The sequence below is a fragment of the Ostrinia nubilalis genome, chromosome 20, assembly GCF_963855985.1.
Source record: "Ostrinia nubilalis chromosome 20, ilOstNubi1.1, whole genome shotgun sequence".
Lineage (NCBI taxonomy): Eukaryota > Metazoa > Arthropoda > Insecta > Lepidoptera > Crambidae > Ostrinia > Ostrinia nubilalis.
Window position 1 is genome coordinate 3,972,112 of NC_087107.1, and position 18,859 is coordinate 3,990,970.

The 18,859-nt window shown below is 36.6% G+C and overlaps 3 protein-coding genes across 5 annotated transcripts in view; 1 reads left to right on the forward strand and 2 right to left on the reverse strand.

Moving 5' to 3' along the window:
- Positions 1–928: 928 nt before the first annotated feature.
- On the reverse strand, positions 929–7,584 carry LOC135081855 (golgin subfamily A member 5-like). Its single transcript, XM_063976637.1, has 7 exons — positions 7,580–7,584; positions 7,442–7,538; positions 7,256–7,400; positions 7,073–7,209; positions 6,146–6,427; positions 1,582–1,761; positions 929–1,009 (listed from the first exon to the last, which is right to left on the reverse strand). The coding sequence occupies exons 1-7, from the start codon at positions 7,582–7,584 to the stop codon at positions 929–931; spliced, it is 927 nt and encodes a 308-aa protein (XP_063832707.1).
- LOC135081485 (golgin subfamily A member 5-like) lies at positions 6,175–10,669 on the reverse strand. 2 transcript variants are annotated; one of them, XM_063976198.1, is made up of 7 exons: positions 10,578–10,669; positions 10,028–10,458; positions 9,639–9,797; positions 8,962–9,175; positions 8,268–8,543; positions 7,442–7,826; positions 6,175–6,427 (listed from the first exon to the last, which is right to left on the reverse strand). In XM_063976198.1, exons 2-6 carry the CDS (start codon positions 10,440–10,442, stop codon positions 7,607–7,609), a joined length of 1,284 nt encoding a protein of 427 aa, XP_063832268.1. In that variant the 5' UTR covers positions 10,443–10,458; positions 10,578–10,669; the 3' UTR covers positions 6,175–6,427; positions 7,442–7,606. The 2 variants fall into 2 exon arrangements, with proteins under 2 accessions (XP_063832268.1, XP_063832267.1); XM_063976197.1 differs by having other exon boundaries at positions 9,609–9,797.
- A 206-nt stretch (positions 10,670–10,875) lies between these two features.
- The window catches only part of LOC135081478 (ralA-binding protein 1), a 28,686-nt gene continuing 20,702 nt past the window's right edge, over positions 10,876–18,859 (forward strand). The window contains exons 1-3 of one of the 2 annotated variants that reach the window (XM_063976186.1): positions 10,876–11,053; positions 11,451–11,586; positions 14,192–14,408. In XM_063976186.1, the coding sequence (XP_063832256.1) occupies positions 10,969–11,053; positions 11,451–11,586; positions 14,192–14,408 (438 nt within the window). In that variant the 5' untranslated portion in view covers positions 10,876–10,968. Of the gene's footprint in view, positions 11,054–11,450; positions 11,587–14,191; positions 14,409–18,766; positions 18,821–18,859 lie in introns of those variants that run through there. The other variant, XM_063976187.1, reaches the window with a different exon arrangement.

The following is an 18,859-nucleotide window of genomic DNA, read 5'->3' on the forward strand; positions in this document are numbered from 1 at the left end:
TGCTGACTGTACCAGTAAAGTAGTACATAAATAACAATTCACTGAATAAAAAAATAGAATTTAACGTCAAAATTATACAATTTACGAAAATAACAACACTGTTGAAGGTACATTTATGGCAAAGAAACGCATAGCGAGATTCGACTACACATTTTTAAATATACAATTTTTACATTTCAATTTATATACAATTCACTAGCACCAATACATATTGCATAACGACTTGCTAAAGGCTTTTTTAAATTTTGATCGAATTTTGGTAGCATTAGCAAAAGTTCTGAAAATGTTAGTTTTCCAAATTAATCGAGATATACGTACAGTACTGTATGTATAGTATAGTTTTAAAACTATAAGCCAGACTACATTGTAGTTCCTCCTCCATTTCTGAAGTCGGTAAAAAAAGAAAAAAAACTGAAATAATAAAACAATAATACTGGGTTCTAAAACTAGCGGGGTTAATCCATTTTTTTGTGATATTTTAATTTGAGCAGAACTTTTACATCGGTGCTTATACACTTGTCTTAAAGCTTATTTTAAGTCGTTTCATGTTCACAAGAAAATAAACTATTGCTAAATAAAAAGACAGCTTGATTATTAGAAGTGTGGTATCGACAGAGTAGTAGAACAGGACTACCACTTTTCCCGTGTATGTCGTAATGGTGCGTCCAGACTGGGTGAACGACAAACTCGACATCCTGCTCACTCAAGAGTAGGGTGAGCAGGATGACCAGCGTGCCGCGCGAGCCCGTTCGCCCAGTCTGGACGCACCATAAGGAGAGACAAGGACAAAATATGCGAATAACTGGCCTTTCCAACCCGTCTGGCCAGCGTTAGGAGTTTAAGCCAAATCCTCCATAGAATTGAAATGATAGATTAAATGATATATTTTCTTATGAACATGAAACGTATTTTGCGACTATATTAAAGCTCACGACTTAACGTGCCGGGGAATGTGACCATCGGGCGTGCTTGTGAAGAGAACCGTCAGAACCCACAGGTGTAGACATATCTGTGGACAAACAGCAAGTCTCAAGAGTGATTTCTAAAGACGTCCACTGCTAGACAAAGGCCTCCCCCAAGGATTACTACAATGAAAGACCTTCGCAAGTGATCATCATCCGAGATTTTGTTCTGCCCCAACTGCCATCGGTTTCACTAAGAGTGTTATTAGATATCATGGAGATCTCCACTAAACTGATTGTCATTCTAAAAATGGCTCACTTTTTTCTGATAATTTACTTTACCTTTTAGTTAGACTACTATTTAAACCACTCTGTATTCTTATAGCGTTCTTACGCTAATGTAAGAAAGATTTTTCAAGAAAAACAAATTTCTCTCATATATCATCATCATCACCTCAGCCATAGGACGTCCACTGCTGCTGCTGAACATAGGCCTCCCAAAATGACTTCCACATCGCACAGTTGGTAGCGGCCTGCATCCAGCGCCTTCCTGCTACCTTTATCAGGTCGTCGGTCCACCTTGTGGGTGGACGTCCCTCGCTGCGTTTCCCGGTTTGTGGCCTCCACTCCAGAACCTTGCTGCCCCATCGGCCGCCATACGTACTACGTAGTATCTTACCATATAGATGACAATGAACGTCCTGAACAGCGGGTGCCTCTTCATAGCGACGCTGAATCGGACCGACAGCGCCGACAACGCCGACACGGGCTGGTGGCGGGACCGACATCGGTCGCGGTCTTCTACGTGAACGCTGTGCGTGTGGTTGCGTTTCGACATCACCTCTGCTTTGAATTTCGACTGGAAAGTTTTAAATGTGTTAGTTCTAAACATCAGTGGGTCTAGAAAAAGTGCACATTATAATCGCAAACCAGTCAAAAATGGTCGAAAAGCCTTTTTTTATGGAGTTATGACGGATTCGATTTTGATTCAATCAAAAAGTGCAACTTGTCTAGGGGGAGGGCTATGAGAAATGAGCCATAGCGTGCTCTTTGGCAGTCCTTTGTAATCAGCGTAATTTTAAATTAACTCAATGAGCAGGCTCAGGTAGCTATGCCAGATATACTGAGTTGACGCAAGAAACCTTTGCAAGAGTGAAAACAAAACTGATAAGTGTTACCATAGGGGTCACTGAAAAATTGGGGATTGATGGTGAAAACGGTCATCTCTAAGATCAGGTTCTTAAGAAAACCAAACTTTATTCATGTAAGATCATAATTCAAGAGAATATGAGCAAAACCATTAATTGAAGATACGCTTGCGTGACCACATGACTTGAATATGAATAAATTTAGAAAAACAGCAATCAAAATATATTTAATGCCACAGATCGGTTTAATTACGCGAGGAGGAAATTTTTTATTTAAATCATAACAAGATACCTACATAGACTTATCTACAAAAAAATGGCGATTAACAAACACATCACAGATAGTCCAAGAACAGTAAAAACACAACCCTGAATCATTGTTTACTCAAAATTGTAATTATTCCTACTTCGCAACATAAATACAGTCACGTTTAACAGCACATTAAACAAATAAAATAGCTTGGGAATACCACAGAAATGTCGTGGTTTCAATCAATCACAAACATTTAGAATTTAAATGCGATTACGTTAAATTTCCATATTAGGAAGAACTGTAGATACTATCAGAAACATCTGCTTAAATCTGGTCAAACCAATTTTAAGCTTAAACAAATGCACCAAGGTCTAAAATGGCGTTGAATATGTGAGCAAAAAACCCAGGAACATTACACATACTTTGGTTATTAATATTATTATCGTGATATCCACAAGGAAAATGTGCGTTGGAACGAGAATAACAATTTGTTTACTATAGGGGTATAGAGGTCACGAAGTATTGGAGATATTTCAGAGAAACGCAGTTACCTATTATTTACTTAATGCTGTTTATTATTAATGTGGCGGATTTCTGGTGCGACGCTTGAAGCGGTATAATTAAGGTTTATACATAGCTGGGCACCGTTAATCAAATAGTTAACTTCGTTAATCGTTAAACCGTTAATAAAAAAATTAACTTCGTTAAACGTTAAAACGTTACTTTTCACAAGATTTCACGCAAGTTAACGTTAATCGTTAATCCGTTAACACGTCATGATAATAAAACGAAAAAAATAATTGTATGCAAGGTTCAAATAATTTCAAAAGCTTGTATCGCGCATGGAATTTATTCCTCTTTTTTAGGGTTCCGTAGTCCTGACAAGGAACCCTTATAGTTTCGATGTCTGTCTGTCTGCCCGAGGTTTTGCTTGGAAACTATTGGCACTAGGGAGCTGTAATTTTGTAGAGATATGTATATTAATCACGCCGACAAAACGGTAGAATAAAATTTTGAAAAAAATATTTTTTTTTTGGGTAGCTCCCCTACATGTAAAGTGGGGATGATTTTTTTTTTCATCTTCGACCCCATCCTGTAGGGTATCGTTGGATATGTATTTAAAAATGGCTTAGGGGTTCCTAAGACTTTTTTCCATTTAGGGATCTGTTTGAAAATTATTAAATTTTAAAGTGCTAATTTTTTAGGGCGTCCCCCCCCCCTCTAAAAACTAAACTGTTGGCTTGAAAAATCTGGAAAAATTCATGATAATACTGCTATTCATAAACTTTCAAGGAAAGCTATAGCGGTTAAGACACATCAATTAGTTTGAGAGTAATAGTCATTTAACTCATGTATTACAAAATTTCTTAACTAGTGAAAATTCTGACTGTATATGAAGTAATTGCTTGCTTCTGAAATATACTGTGGTAACGACGGACCACTACGGAACCCTACACTGCGCGTGGCACGACACGCTAATTATTATAATTTTATTTTACACTTTTTAGTAGTATCTCAATCTCAGAGCCTTGTTTCAATTACAATACAATTTAGCACCAAAGTGCTCGAAAAGACAAATCCAGCAAACCCAAACTCGATAAGTTTCCACCGTTTCGTTTAGGAATTCCTATGGCCACCTCCTGACTCTATCATCAGGACCCTGGACATCATCTAGTACTAAAGTGCTCGAAAAGACAAATCCAACGAACCCAAATTCGATACGATGCCGCCGTTTCATTTAGGAGTTCCTATGACCACCTCATGACTCCATCATCAGACCAGCTCAATGGTACCATAACATTGCATTGTCATCGTACTTACATAAGTATACCAAATTTCAGCTCAATCGGTTGGAGGAAAACTGGTCTTAAATTCAGTTGCAAGAGTTGTCCCACACATACTAACAAGTATCGTTAGTGATCGTTACAAAAACTGTTATTTTGGGTTCTGGAAGTTCTGAAAGCCCGAACGCACGTACTTGTCAGAACGCGTTTTTCTAGCGTTTTTCAGTGTGCTTTCGGTAAATAGTAGGTACTGGATTAACGATTAACGGACTTAGGATAATTTAACGGAAGTTAACGAGTCCGTTAACATTTTTTAAAGTTAACTTAAAAGTTAATCCGTTAATAGAAATGTTAACTTCGTTAATTAACGATTAACGGATTAACGAGTTAATGCCCAGCTATGGGTTTATACACACTGATACAATTGTTTCATGCATGACTTGTGTCACGATGCATTTACAGGTTTTTATGGAGATAATACGTGCGAGCTGTTATTTACTTTGGTAAATACGACCCCCACGCTTTAATAATGTCTCAGTCACTCTTTTAAGAACCAAACTACACTTCTACAATGTTAGTGCAGCCAAAGCAGATCAAGCTAAACACTGGCACTTTATGTGGTGATAATAGGAACTATATTGCAACAAAAATGTGTAATCTGATGTGCACTCGACCATACAATATACAGATTCGACATTTCTAATTTGGGAATTCCAAGAAAACTATATTTAGCATAACAAATCTTTTGAATAACAATTTGGATAAACCCGTGCACTGACCATAGAACAATTTTACCATATATGGCCTTTTTATTGCTTTTGCGGTTAGAAACGGCCAATCATGTTCTGGTTTTTAATTGCAACGAGTAACATCGTTTACGTTCTGCATCCGATCGTTATACGAGAATGTCAGTCTCAAATAGATGTAGTATTTGTTCAGAATACGTGCACAAAAAGTATACATACATAGTTCATTCAGCTACGTAGTTTGTTGAGGTGTAATTTTTCACTATAGAACTATTTCCATTTGAATCGAATTTTCTTGGATTCGGATCGGATCGAACATAATCGCTCCGACATCGAAAATAAACACCCAGACCGATAAAAACACATAAGTACTCATAAGGTCATGTTACTTGTATCATTAGGCGATTATCACACTTTATCACACTGCGCCGCGCTTCGCCGCGGTACGCGGGACGACAGATTTAATCATTGTATGCAAGTACCTCAGTTTGTATAGAAAACACGCGCGGCACAACACACTGATAACTGGGATTTTTTATACGGAGTCACGCGGACCGCGACGGAGCGCGGCGCAGTGTGATAATCGCTTTAGGTATGTCCTGTGTAACCTAGACGTTAATAGGTCGCTGACTTAGAGAAAGTAAAACACTAAATAGAAAAGCGATCCCGTTTTTCTAAAGAACATAAATAGCTAGTTCGTATTCTGTAAAAGTTATGGAGTGTATTTTGAACGGGGAAAGCTGGGTTTTACCACCTGTGCCGACGGCTGGGCCGTCACGAGTCGTTTAACTTAGCGACACGAGTGGAAAGTTTTGTTATAAATCTGAACCATTTTTTGTTAATTGCTTAAATTGCTATTACCTACCGAATTATTTTTCTCAGATAATCGAAAAATTAAATGTAGTTTGAAGAAGAGCCATCTTTCTACTCTTGTTCCAAATAGGAAATCAAACCAAAATTTAACCGATGACTTTTGAAACTATGTATGTCATTTATTACAAAGCAATAAAGTCTGAAAATAATCGTTATTTCATGGACAGGCGACTGAAACGCCACGATATACTTGGTGATAGATGGTGAATGAGGAGTATCCTGCTGGGGAGCTCCTTGAACAAGTTAAAACTGCATGGAACAAATCTGCTTATAGTTTGGGACTGATTGCAGATGAGCGCAAAAAAAAAAACAAAAAAATCATGGATAGGAGTGACACATTTTAGGCTTGGGACGTGTAAAGGTGCTCTTTGAGAGCCTATTTGCAAAAAAAAAAGATTTTGATACCAAATCCTCGGATTATAATTGACAGAAGACTCACCTCCAACTTTTCCAACTGTATCCTCAGCATGTTATTATCAGCCAACAACGAATCGATCTTCCCTTGCTTCTGGACCAACGTCTCCGTCAGATAATGTATCTTATCATTGTCTATGGACTCCTGCATGACGTCATAGTCGGCTACATTCAGCGCACTCGTATCTGTGGTCCGGATAGACGAGGTCGTGTTGCGGAGGTTGGTTAGCTCGTTCTCCTTGTCTCGTAACGCTGTACGGAGACTAGCTATGGTCTGGCCTGTCTCGATTTGAACGGTTTTCAACTCCTGGAACAAGTTTGAAAATCAATCTATGAACTGTACATGATTTATTTGCAGAATGTGGTAAATTTGATGTTACCAAGACAATGCGGTGTAATAACCAAGACCCATAATCAAGATTAAATATTTTGGCACTTATGAACGTCAACTGTGTCGCGATTCCAAAGTACTTCTCAATCACTGCTCGAAGCTATGTAAAGTCCGGTTGCCGAGCAGATAGAATTGCGTCCAATGACCCCAAGCTACCCATCCTTATCGCTCGCACGTAATTATATTGCTGTCGCAACTCTGCAACGAGCGGCCGCAGTGAGTGTGCGAGCGCGACAGCAATATAATTACGTGCGAGTGATAAGCATGGGTAGCTTGGGGTCATTGGATGAAATTGACAGCAATATAATTACGCGCGAGTGATAAGCATGGGTAGCTTGGGGTCGTTGGATGAAATTCTATGTGCTCGGCGACCGAACTTTAGTCAATAAGAATAGCTTACCTTCCCTATAGCAAGGCACTGTGCCTCAGCCCTGTTCTTGGCAGCTCTCTCGTCCCTCAAAGCATCTCTCAGGGCTGTCACCACGCGCCATGTAGCGACTCCAAGTAATCTATAAAGTTCTCAACCACTGCATCCAGCTGTGGTCAATATAAATGGCTCACCTTTCCTATAGCAAGGCACTGTGCCTCAGCCCTGTTTTTCGCAGCTCTCTCGTCTCTCAAAGCGTCTCTCAGGGCTGTCACCACGCGCTCCGTCGCGCTGTGTCGCGACTCCAGCTGATCTATGTAGATCTCAACCACTACATCCAATATAATAGCGTATCTACCTTAGCAAGGCACTGTTACCGTGTTTCGGATGTGAGATCTCGGCGATAAGCTTAAGTCCGGCTATTTGTGGGCGGCTCTGTGTTTCGTCTCGATGGGTCTCTTGCACGCAAAGAATGTCACAATTGGTTTTGCGGCAAAGGTTAGACAGAATCTCTGATTTGTCCTGCGAGAACCCTTCAATATTAAGGCACTGTAAAGACTTACCTTTCCTATAGCAAGGCACTGTGCCTCAGCCCTGTTCTTGGCAGCTCTCTCGTCCCTCAAAGCGTCTCTCAGGGCTGTCACCACGCGCTCCGTCGCGCTGTGTCGCAACTCCAGCTGATCTATGTAGATCTCAACCACTACATCCAATATAATAGCGTATCTACCTTATAGCAAGGCACTGTAAAGACTTACCTTTCCTATAGCAAGGCACTGTGCCTCAGCCCTGTTCTTGGCAGCTCTCTCGTCTCTCAAAGCGTCTCTCAGGGCTGTCACCACGCGCTCCGTCGCGCTGTGTCGCGACTCCAGCTGATCGATGTAAGTCTTCATGTCGTTACACTCGCCTCGCACCCGGGATATCGCGTCGGATAACACTTCGCGCTCCTCTCTGGGCATAATAAGTATTTAATTTAAAAAAAATAACGTATTGCTACAGTTCGCAAGGCCTGGTGTAGGCCTTGCGAACTGTAGCTTTGCATTTGTGTGAGTGCACATGGAGAGTGTAGATGTGGTGATAGTTTATATTACTTTTCACTTTTTGGCTATGGGTCTGAGGGGCAAGCCGGCCATGCATCTGTCACACTTCACTTCTTGTACTGGTAGCAGCGTGACGTGTTTAATTCTTAGCATTTTGTTTTTGTGTTAAATTTTCCATACAAACATTTTTGATATTTTTATAAAGTTTTTTGTCTGACTACTTTTGGTGATCACTCACACAAATGCAAAGCTTAGCTTACGCCCCACGAACTGTACAATGGTTTAGAATTAAATTCGGTAACAAATTACATTACGATCCACAAGCGAAACTTTATTAAATGGTGACACTCACTTCAATCCGTCCAACTGTTCGATCAAGTTTTTCGTGTCTTCAGTTAAGTTCATCCCCTCTTGTAAGGATTTAATTTCATTGTCTTTGGCGAACAGCATGCTCTTCACTCGCAGTTTGTACGTTTCCCAGTCTTTTTCTAGCCTCTGGCATTCGGCGTTTGATTTTTCTAAGTTGGCTTTTAGTTCACTTATTGTGGATTGTGCGTGTCGTAAATCGTTTTCTAGTTTTAATTGTGATGCGTTGTTTTCATTGGTTTTGTCTGTGAGTTGTTTGATTCTAGAAGAAAAATAAAAATAAAGAAAATATTAAAATAATTAAGAAATAATATTCTAATACCTATGTTTAAAAATTCAAGTTCTAGATTTCAATGATAAACATCCAGTAGTCTGAAGATGAGATGATGTGTACTGTGTGTTTAATGAATCTTTATTTTGTTTAATCCTCTTTATTACTTCTAGTGAGAAACTAAGCAGAGAGCAACATGGCATACAGCAAGAAACCACGTTTGTCGCTGACGAAAATAGACGCAAAACTAGAAAGTATGGTTTTAGTTTTTACTTTAACTTTAAAGATTTCATACACACATTGTAGAAATTGAGTGAAAGAACGACCAGAATAATAGCTATTGACCCTGACTCCCTGAGCAAATTTGAACACAAAAATCGATAATTTCTAAACAATTTAATCAACATACTTTTCTTGTAGTTCCAAATTCCTATCTTTCAACAAACGGAGTTCCGTCTCCAAGGCCTGACTGTGGTCCTTTTGCCGCGCCACTTCAACCATCGTTATTTCGTTTATCTTGTGCTTTAGTTGTTCAATTTGTGTGATCTGAGAGTCTCTGTCTAATGTTATCCTTTGATTGTGCAGCTCTGAATTTTCAAATTTGATTTGTGTCTTGCTTAGCTCTGGAACAAATATAAATTGTTGAATAATACTCAGAAGTCAGAACCTAGATCAAGGACAAGCTAAAAATTATACATGAGAGGAAGCAAATATAAAGTTTTACTGCAAGAAATCTATTGTGATTATACCCTAGTCTAAAAGAAAAAGCATCAAGGAAATACTTAGCAGATCACATGAATAAACTACCTAATAACAATACATGAATAATGCCTAATTAAATAAAATTAGGATGAAGCTTCAAACATAAACAATTGAGATCTGTAGCTAATACATAATACACAAATAACATTAAAGGCACAATTTAGATCCAAACTAAGCAAATTTTATACATTTTTCATTCACTACAAGCAGAAAAGATAGCTAAAAACTCAATAAAACAACATAATTATGGTACCACCACCAATTTGACATCATGCCAACAAATTAACAAAGTACCTTCACTATAACCATTAATTTTAAAATTACCATCCTCCGTCCGACGTAGCCTGTCCAACAGTTCCGACACTTCTCGGTTCATGACGTTGAGTTCATTTTTCAACATGGCGTTTTCCACTTCTAAATTTTGCATTTTATATGTCAGGTTATGACTGCTGAGTAGCTCTAAATCTGCGGGCAAGCTGTATCCTGCAAAAAGGACAATGAATGATAATTTACCAATGTAATAAATCTGATTATAAAAGAAACATAGTTCTGAATTCATAAGAGAGATATTATCAGTAAAGAATTAACTATAATTTTCTGTTAACTCATCAAATTGATGGTAAGATATTATCAGAAGAGCCTTTAGTCTTAACAATATTTGTAGAAATAAAACTGCTTGGAAAATCTTTTAAAATTATAAAGCAAAAACTTACTGCGCTGTTTTAAACCATATTGATCGTCAACATCACTATCTTTTATGTCACCCACCAGAGTTCTTGGGCAATGGTTGAGACTAAACTGAGTATTAGGCTTTCTGTTAGGAGACTTTTTGCTTCTTGGTGTTCTGATGACTATGTCTTGGCTATCTTTACTTGGCGATCGAGGCTGGTGGGATGTAGGTGAAGGTTTCCGACTTGGCGTAATAGTGGCCCTAGTTTCCGTTGAAGTAGACACCTTCTTGAAGTTACGACCCGTAGGCCGCTTTTTCTGCCCAGCAGCAAATTCCTGATGAAATTCATGTTTTTTCGGCTTCCCCACATTATGGTTCCGCAATGCCGCGCCGGTCTGCTCGTCTAAATTGTTCAGCAGGTTCTCTGCCTTGCCGGCGAGGTCCGCGAACCATGACATTGTTGTAAATTTTATCCTGAAAAGTTATAAACATTTCGTGATTTACAAAAAAATTTCACGGATCATCGATCAAGAAAATACTTCATAAGGGTTACAATAGCAAGTTATAGGCAATTTTAAGCAATAGATTCTTACCAATCATTAGTAAAATGGGCCTAAATAATTTTCTTTGAATTTTTTATTGTGAATTTTCATGACAGTCAACTTGACACGTAAACATGATTGTTTTGTTCTGTCAACGTCAAGTCAATGTCAAATACATTTTTTTAGTAATGTTGGCAGAACTTAAAAAAGTACATCTAATCGATTAGAAATCAATTGAATTATTTCTTAAGTATCGATTCCTGTGATTTTCTTTTGGTGGACCACGATTCACCCCAATCTGTCACTGTCATCCAAGTTTAAAAAAAAGTGTAATTCTCTATGGTTTTAAAACTGTCATGGACATGGACGTGATAATTTTATCAGTTTAGTAAATAAAAAAGCTGTTTTAACTTAGAATCTTGGTGATTTTCATTTAGAAACAATGGATTTCGAAAGTCCTGACGTGGAAAAGGATTTTCCTGGCTTATATGCATCCGAAACTGGCCGAAAAAGTAATGAAAGCGACTGTAAGTACCTATTAATTAAAATCTGTAGTTTCTCTTTCTTCAGTAGATTTTTATACATTAATTAATAATAAAAGTGTCATTACCATAATAGGTAATGCTACTCTTTTTATGAGAGATTACCTGGGGAATGTTTCAATCTTACTGTGTCATCATTTAACCGAGTTAATGTATGCCATGACTCAAAGCAACTCGTACTTTCAATACTTACGTTAGTGTCTTGAATCTTAAGGTTTGTGTATTTTTATGTACCACCCTACACTGCATCTTACTATTACATCAAAAAATCCTAGGGATTTAACTACTGTCTCATTGCTTTAGTTATACTGCTAAATCTGAATTTATAGAAACCTTCTTAAAATAAAATAAAAAACTTAGTTAATTTTCATATTCATTTCAGTCAGCGATGGTGGTGAGCATGAGAAACCCAGCAAAAAGGATCTGCTAGGACGTCGCAAAGAAAAGAAGGAGAAGAAAGACAGAGGCTATGCTGCTCTTGAAGGGGAAAGTTCCCCTGAAGAAGACACTGATACAAAGTGAGTAGATGTTCTATTACTCTAGAATTTCATAGATAAAATTGCAGGGTTCGAGGATATATATCAAGATATATATCGGACATATATCCGCTATATATCAAGCCGGTTTTGATGATATACAGGGTGTTTGGCGCATCGTGTGCCAAAATGATTTGGCGGATAGAATGGGTCATTTCCTATATTTTCAGCCCCCATAACACGTTCCATGCCAGGCAGCTACTTTTATATTAATTTTTTTAGTAATTTCACCAAAATACCCAAATCGCATCATTTAATTTCGATTTAAAAAAAAACTACTAGACGTAGCCTCAAAGTAAATATTTTGTTTTGACGTGCATTGATGTAGGGTTGCATCAAATCTAAATTTACTGGCAAACATCATCTAGTTTTTTTTTAATTCAGCTTTGAAGTTTTCCGAAAAGTTAAAAATGAACTGAACATTTCAGTTTACATAGCTATATTTTTTTTTTTAAAAGAGATAGCGATTTTCGGATTTTATCAAAACTTCTCTAGTCTATCCCCATTCAAACGGTATACTAATCTTGTTTAAATAATAACAACAACTTCACAAATTCCTTAAATTAGTGCATTGACTCTACTCAGACTGATTTGCGAAATTTGTGTTTATAGCCCCTTTTTGTGTGAATAGCGCGTTAAATACCTACAGGTAAAAATTATTTATCTGCAATGTAAAAACCTTTTCCCTATCGTTTTTCAATGTGGATTTCTTGAAATTAAAGACGAAAATAATTATTTTGATCGTTTATTAATTATTACAAATTTTGTTCAAGATGTCCGCCTCGGCAACGTATACACTCACTACATCTTCTTCTAATTTCGACTGTGGTCGTATGCAGGCTTATTTCTCTTTTTTTATTACTACAAAGGCGTTTTCTATTCGTGGATTGGAAGAGATGGCCCTATACCACTGTATATGCCTGCACGTTCCCCAGACCTAACTCCGTTAGATTTTTACGTCTGGGAACGAGCTAAAGAACTGGTGTACTTAATGGAAGTTCAAACAATAGAAGAACTACAACAACGAATAGAAAACGCCTTTGTAGTAATAAAAAAAGAGAAATAAGCCTGCATACGACACCAGTCAAAATTAGAAGAAGATGTCGTGAGTGTATACGTTGCCTAAGCGGACATTTTGAAAAAAAATTGTAATAATTAATAAACGATCAAAATAATTATTTTCGTCTTTAATTTCAAGAAATCCACATTGAAAAACGATAGGGAAAAGGTTTTTACATTGCATAAGATAAATAATTTTTACCTGTAGGTATTTAACGCGCTATTCACACAAAAAGGGGCTATAAACACAAATTTCGCAAATCAGTCCGAGTAGAGTCAATGCACTAATTTAAGGAATTTGTGAAGTTGTTGTTATTATTTAAACAAGATTAGTATACCGTTTGAATGGGGATAGACTAGAGAAGTTTTGATAAAATCCGAAGATCGCTATCTCTTTTAAAAAAAAAATATAGCTATGTAAACTTAAATGATCAGTTCATTTTTAACTTTTCGGAAAACTTCAAAGCTGAATTAAAAAAAACTAGATGATGTTTGCCAGTAAATTTAGATTTGATGCAACCCTACTTCAATGCACGTCAAAACAAAATATTTACTTTGAGGCTACGTCTAGTAGTTTTTTTTTAAATCGAAATTAAATGATGCGATTTGGGTATTTTGGTGAAATTACTAAAAAAATTAATATAAAAGTAACCGCCTGGCATGGAACGTGTTATGGGGGCTGAAAATATAGGAAATGACCCATTCTATCCGCCAAATCATTTTGGCACACGATGCGCCAAACACCCTGTATTGTATATCAACTTTTAAAATTTGTTACTGTATTTGTACTTTTTGACATAAGATTTATATTTTTTTAGTTGATTTTGCCGTATTTAAAATAATATTTTATGTTTTTGCTTTATTTGTCTGATTTTGAGTTTTAAAAACATTAAAAACATGTTTATGTTACACATATGCAATAGTATTCAATACATATACAATTTTTTTTTATAAAATCCGATTTGTATACAAATTAAAATAATTAAAATGAAGATATCAATTTTCTGACTTCACCATACCATTTATATGCCCATGTTAACATGGGCTAGTCTCGGTTCATATACCCATTTACCTAACACCCTGTATATCAAAGTTGATATATATCGGATATATATATCATAAATATCCGATATTTTGATATTTATAATAAATATCGGATATTTTCGAACCCTGTAAAATTGTAAGATAAATGTAAATTTAACCTGTTTTGAGTCAAATAAATACTTTCTATTTTTAGTTGATCATTTTTAGACATAGACACTGTAACCGTAGCGCTCACCAGTTAACGTCACAGTAGAGCAAGTTCGGTCATTCACTGCTAGCCAAGAAAGTGGCACCAATTAGTTATCTCTGAAACTGAACTGTCACATTTGCACTTAACTAAAGTGGCTCACTGTAGAGTAAGGTCTGTTCCCTATGGATAAATAATTGAGTATGGAAGCTAGGTTTATTTGTATTTATTTGACTAAATTATCCTTAATTTTCAAACCCTTATGTTCATAATTTAATACTTTTGCTATTTTCATAGGAGTCCCTCGAAATCAAAGAAGACCAAGTCATTCAAATTCCCAACTAAAAGCAAGGAGAAACGCGAGAAATCACGCGACAAGGAGAAAGTTCTAGACGACGCCGCCAAACAGAAGGAGCACAGCGAAAAAGAAAGAAAAAAGGACAAAGAAAGAGAAAAAGAAAAGGAAAGGGAAAGAAAAGAAAAAGAGAAACGGGAGAAAAAGGAAAAAGATAAGGTGAGTGTTACTTTGCATTCTTGCCATATTTACAGAGGTGACTATATTACTGATATTGATCACAAATCCGTTAAAAATAATGCCCGAAAAAATTTTTTTTTAATCTTGAGTATTTTATTTTATCGACAATCTGTTAAACACATCACTAATTATCGTAACGCATGCACATCACTTGTTGGCGATGGCGATGAAGACTTTTTTACTTTTTATTGTATTTTTAAATATCTATTGCAATCTATTGTCTTTAAAATGTCTTTTTGACACTTGTAAAAAACTGAGAAATCCATCAATCACAAATCACGTTATAAATTATACAAAAATGTCTGAAGTGTATTCAAACAACGAATAATTTAATCAAAATGGTGCCTGGAGTGTCTGCAAGACGTCTTAGACGAAATGCTTGATGACGTACCCTTAGCGTTACACCAAATGCTCTACTAGCAGCAGGATGGTGCTCCCCCACAATAAGGACGTCAAGTGCGCGAATAATACGTTTGGTGAACAGTGGATTGGACGAGTGGTCCAGTAGCTTGACCACCACGATCCTCGGACCTGACACCAATGGATTTTTGGCGTGACTTGAAACGACTGGTATGCGCAGAAGAGATAAACAGTGTAAACGCGTTACATGAAAGGATTGTTTTAGTGAAACTGTGAGACAAAACGTTTATGTGTTGCGAAAACTAAAGCGGAAAACCTACGCTTCGCCGTGCTAGACTGTGCCTTCATCAGAACGGAGGACACTTTGAACACTTGCTTCGCAGTACGTAAACTTTGTAAGTAGGAACTTATAAATAAATAATTAATTGTGAATAAGGTGATTTCATTTCATACTTAAATTATTATTTTGTAAAAATAGGGTACAACAATGTTAAAATTAATTAAAACCCTAATAATTATTACGTATTTTTGACGGTCCTAAGCCCGTAAAGTAGAAACTGAGAGTAGAAAGGAAAATCTGAAATCAACTGAAGAGTATTTTAAAATAATTATTATGGCTGGATAAAAAGGCTGGTACCCAGAGCCATAAAACAACAGATTATTAAGAACTAGGCCACGCCCACTAGGTTTATTCCACTTGCACCTGTAGAACGTGGGAGACAAAATTGGTTTATTCCGATTTGTACTGAAAAACCAAATTTACTAAAATCTTAGTGTACTTTCTTTATGGGAGTCTCTTGTTTATCTTAAATAATAGGTATTGTTCCCTACTTTTATCTCTGTGAATATGGCAAGAATGCAAAGTAACACGGTGTATAAAAGAAAGTCGTGTTAGTTACTCCACTTATAACTCAAGAACGGCTGAACCAATTTAGCTGAAAATTGTCAGGGAGGTAGTTTAGAGCCAGGAGAAGGACATAGGATATTTTTATCCCGTTCGAAATAAAAAAAGTCTGCTTATTTATTGCCATTAAGGCGGAACAAAGTTCGCCGGGTCAGCTAGTGTGTATTTAAAACTTTTATGCACATAAATCACGGTACATAAGGCAGAGTTAATGCCATTCGGCATTCTCCTCCAGTCAACCTTAGGGCCAAACTGAGAATAGGGTAGGTGGTACAAAATTTATAATTAATATTTGGTCCCTTTAAGCTGTAAAAAATCAAACTACTATGCCTGTATTTCTAACAATGTTCGGCTACCTAGAGGGATCAAACAGTAAATGTATTGTATACCTCTCTTTTGACATTAATACTGCCATAAAAAGTGACCACTAATTTTCAATGCACCCACCTTGAATTATCAATGTATTATTGATTTTCTACAAACAGCTGTGTATTATATTGCATATTTCTACTAGCTATGCCCGCGACTTCGTACGCGTGAAAACCCGTTTTCGCAACATTTTTCATTGTTGCTCTGCTCCTATTGATCGTAACGTGATGTTGTATAGTAGCCTATAGCCTTCCTCCATAAATGGGCTATCTAACACTGAAATAATTTTTCAAATCAGACTAGTAGTTCCGGCGATTAGCGCGTTCAAGTAAACAAACAAACTCTTCAGCTTTATAATATTAGTATAGATAGTATAGACATCATCATCATCAGACTACAGATAGATTCAATATGGCCACTATGTCCAAATTCACACAGACACAATAATGTGGTCTCAAAGATTGAAAAATTCCGTAAATGGCTACCTTTTCACCCTGCGACTTGAATCACCTTTAGTAATGTCATAAAAGATTTGTAGCTATCTTCAGTATGTTAAAAAGCTACCCAGAGGTCTACTGGGTCTAAGGAGTAGTACAGTCTAATCCTTATTTAAATAACGTCGACTCCTACGCATTTGTTTTGCCCCTGATGACAAAATAAAGTCTATTTTGAACTGTATACTAATGGCAATAACGCTCTGCTATTTTATTGTGAATTGTGACTAAGAAGTTGACAAAACCTACCGCCTATTGTCTGTCCTTGTTTTATTTTAGCTGTCTTTTTTTAAATAGTAATTTGTATTGCACAAATTGCTAATAGTCCCGTTCATTCCTCGTGGTGAGTTAAATGGATGCTTGCGTTTATACGAGAGGCTTTATTTCAATAGTCTGGCGGCGGGGTTCGAACCCGCTTTCCTCGTATCTCTCGAGTTGGCAAGTCCGACACCTCCGTTAAGTTATAGTCGCCTAAACTCAAATTTCATCAACCTGCAGCTAAATGACAAACTGTTTACAAAATCATTGTGAAAACTAGTCATTTCGTAGTAGTTGATGTGCTCTCGACTGTACAATAATGATAGAGCTATAAACAAAACACTACGTCACTCTTGCTAGCACAACGAAAGCAGTTGCGCACGCATTTTAGGTGAGAAATTATATTAAACGAAAAAAATTTCTGAGCGTGTGTAAAGTCACCATTATTCTGAGGTCTATCTTACTTGATGTCAGATATCTGGCATGGGCTTCATAAGTCAAACTCCATAGTTTCTCAAATCTCTCATTCGTTGTTTCATAGAAGTTAGTAAACGTGCAGCAGTCAAGTCTACCCAAACCTCACGCTTCTGATAGTGATCAATATCAAATCTATTCCAATATCATCGAACTCCAATATCCCAATATCGATACGAACATTGTTTACAAACATCAGTCGTTATCAACCGACAGCCCACTCCTAATTTTCACGGTTGAGCGGACAACTCTTTGCATAATCCGCCGTTCAGATCGACCTTGATGTACAATCGAGTACACAGTGACAAAAGTAAAATTGCAGGTTGTAAGAGCAATGAAATTGGACTTTATTTGGTCACAAGTAGGTGCCAATCTAAGCTGTACAGCCTCCCTAAACAGTTGTAACTTGTAAGTTCGACAAGCCTCGCTCCAGCGGTTTTTTTGTGTTACTTCGCTTCCCGAAGGGATTCGATCTTCAAAACGATCAAAAAGTACCACTTGTCTAGAAGGGCGGACCTATGCTATGATAACAGACACGAATATTATACTATTTGAACCCACAACCGCCACTGGCGTTTGTTGCAATTTTCTGCAAGTTTTCTCTTTTGTATGTACTATGTAACTGTACCTAACTAGAATACTTAAATCAAGGAATAGGAAATCAACACAGAGTAAGTAATTTTACGATTAACGAAAATAAAATTCTACAATCTTTGGTCAGACAGAAATATCCCTATTCATGTCTGTATTTTTAATTTCTCCAATTCGCGTCAAAATAAATGTCTAAATAGTTTTTATTTATTTATTTAGGTACACCAACGATAGGTACAAAAATCAGGGTTCGAAAATATCCGATATTTATTATAAATATCAAAATATCGGATATTTATGATATATATCAGATATATATCAACTTTGATATATATCAATTTTGTATGAAAGCCATACTATTATTTTATTGTATTATTCATGAATACTCTTGCGTAAGTGTTACATAAACATGTTTTTAATGTTTTTAAAACTTAAAATCAGACAAATAAAGCAAAAACATAAAATTTCTTTTAAATACGGCAAAATCAACTAAAAAAATAAAAATCTTATGTCAAAAAGTACAAATACAGTAACAAATTTTAAAAGTTGATATATATCATTAAAACCGGCTTGATATATATCGGATATATATCCGATATATATCAAGATATATATCCCTTGATATATATCCTCGAACCCTGACAAAAATACACAATATATTAATTAAATACGCAAGATATTTAATCTAATTGCACTATCACTTAAAGCTTGCAAGAATAATGTAAGTTGCTTTGTAATAATAATGAACTAACAGGTTTAACTGCAACGTTAGTACTTATTAACTAATTTGTACTAAGTTTAGAACAAAGAAATTGCGTTTACCATAATAACGCACAACACTTGTGTACCCAACTGTACAGTACGCAGCAGACACAGTCATGGTTTATTCAGTCGTCCGCTGGTACACCGTCATGCACCACCTACGAAATGTTTTTGCTAAGGTGAAAAACTTTGTTTTCGATGTGACACCGCTGTGTTGG

Excerpts from the sequence above, each read along its gene's own strand:
- LOC135081855 (XM_063976637.1), bottom strand. Across the intron at positions 6,428-7,072 it reads AGTGCCTTGCTATAGGAAAG|GAGTTGAAAACCGTTCAAAT; the intron begins GTGAGCCATTTA and ends AACTTGTTCCAG. Across the intron at positions 1,762-6,145 it reads TACAGTTGGAAAAGTTGGAG|TCGAAATTCAAAGCAGAGGT; the intron begins GTGAGTCTTCTG and ends AAAACTTTCCAG.
- LOC135081485 (XM_063976197.1), bottom strand. The coding sequence starts at position 10,442 with ATGTCATGGTTCGCGGACCTCGCCGGCAAGGCAGAGAACCTGCTGAAC. Across the intron at positions 9,798-10,027 it reads ATATGGTTTAAAACAGCGCA|GATACAGCTTGCCCGCAGAT; the intron begins GTAAGTTTTTGC and ends TCCTTTTTGCAG. Across the intron at positions 7,827-8,267 it reads GAACAGTTGGACGGATTGAA|AGAGGAGCGCGAAGTGTTAT; the intron begins GTGAGTGTCACC and ends TATTATGCCCAG.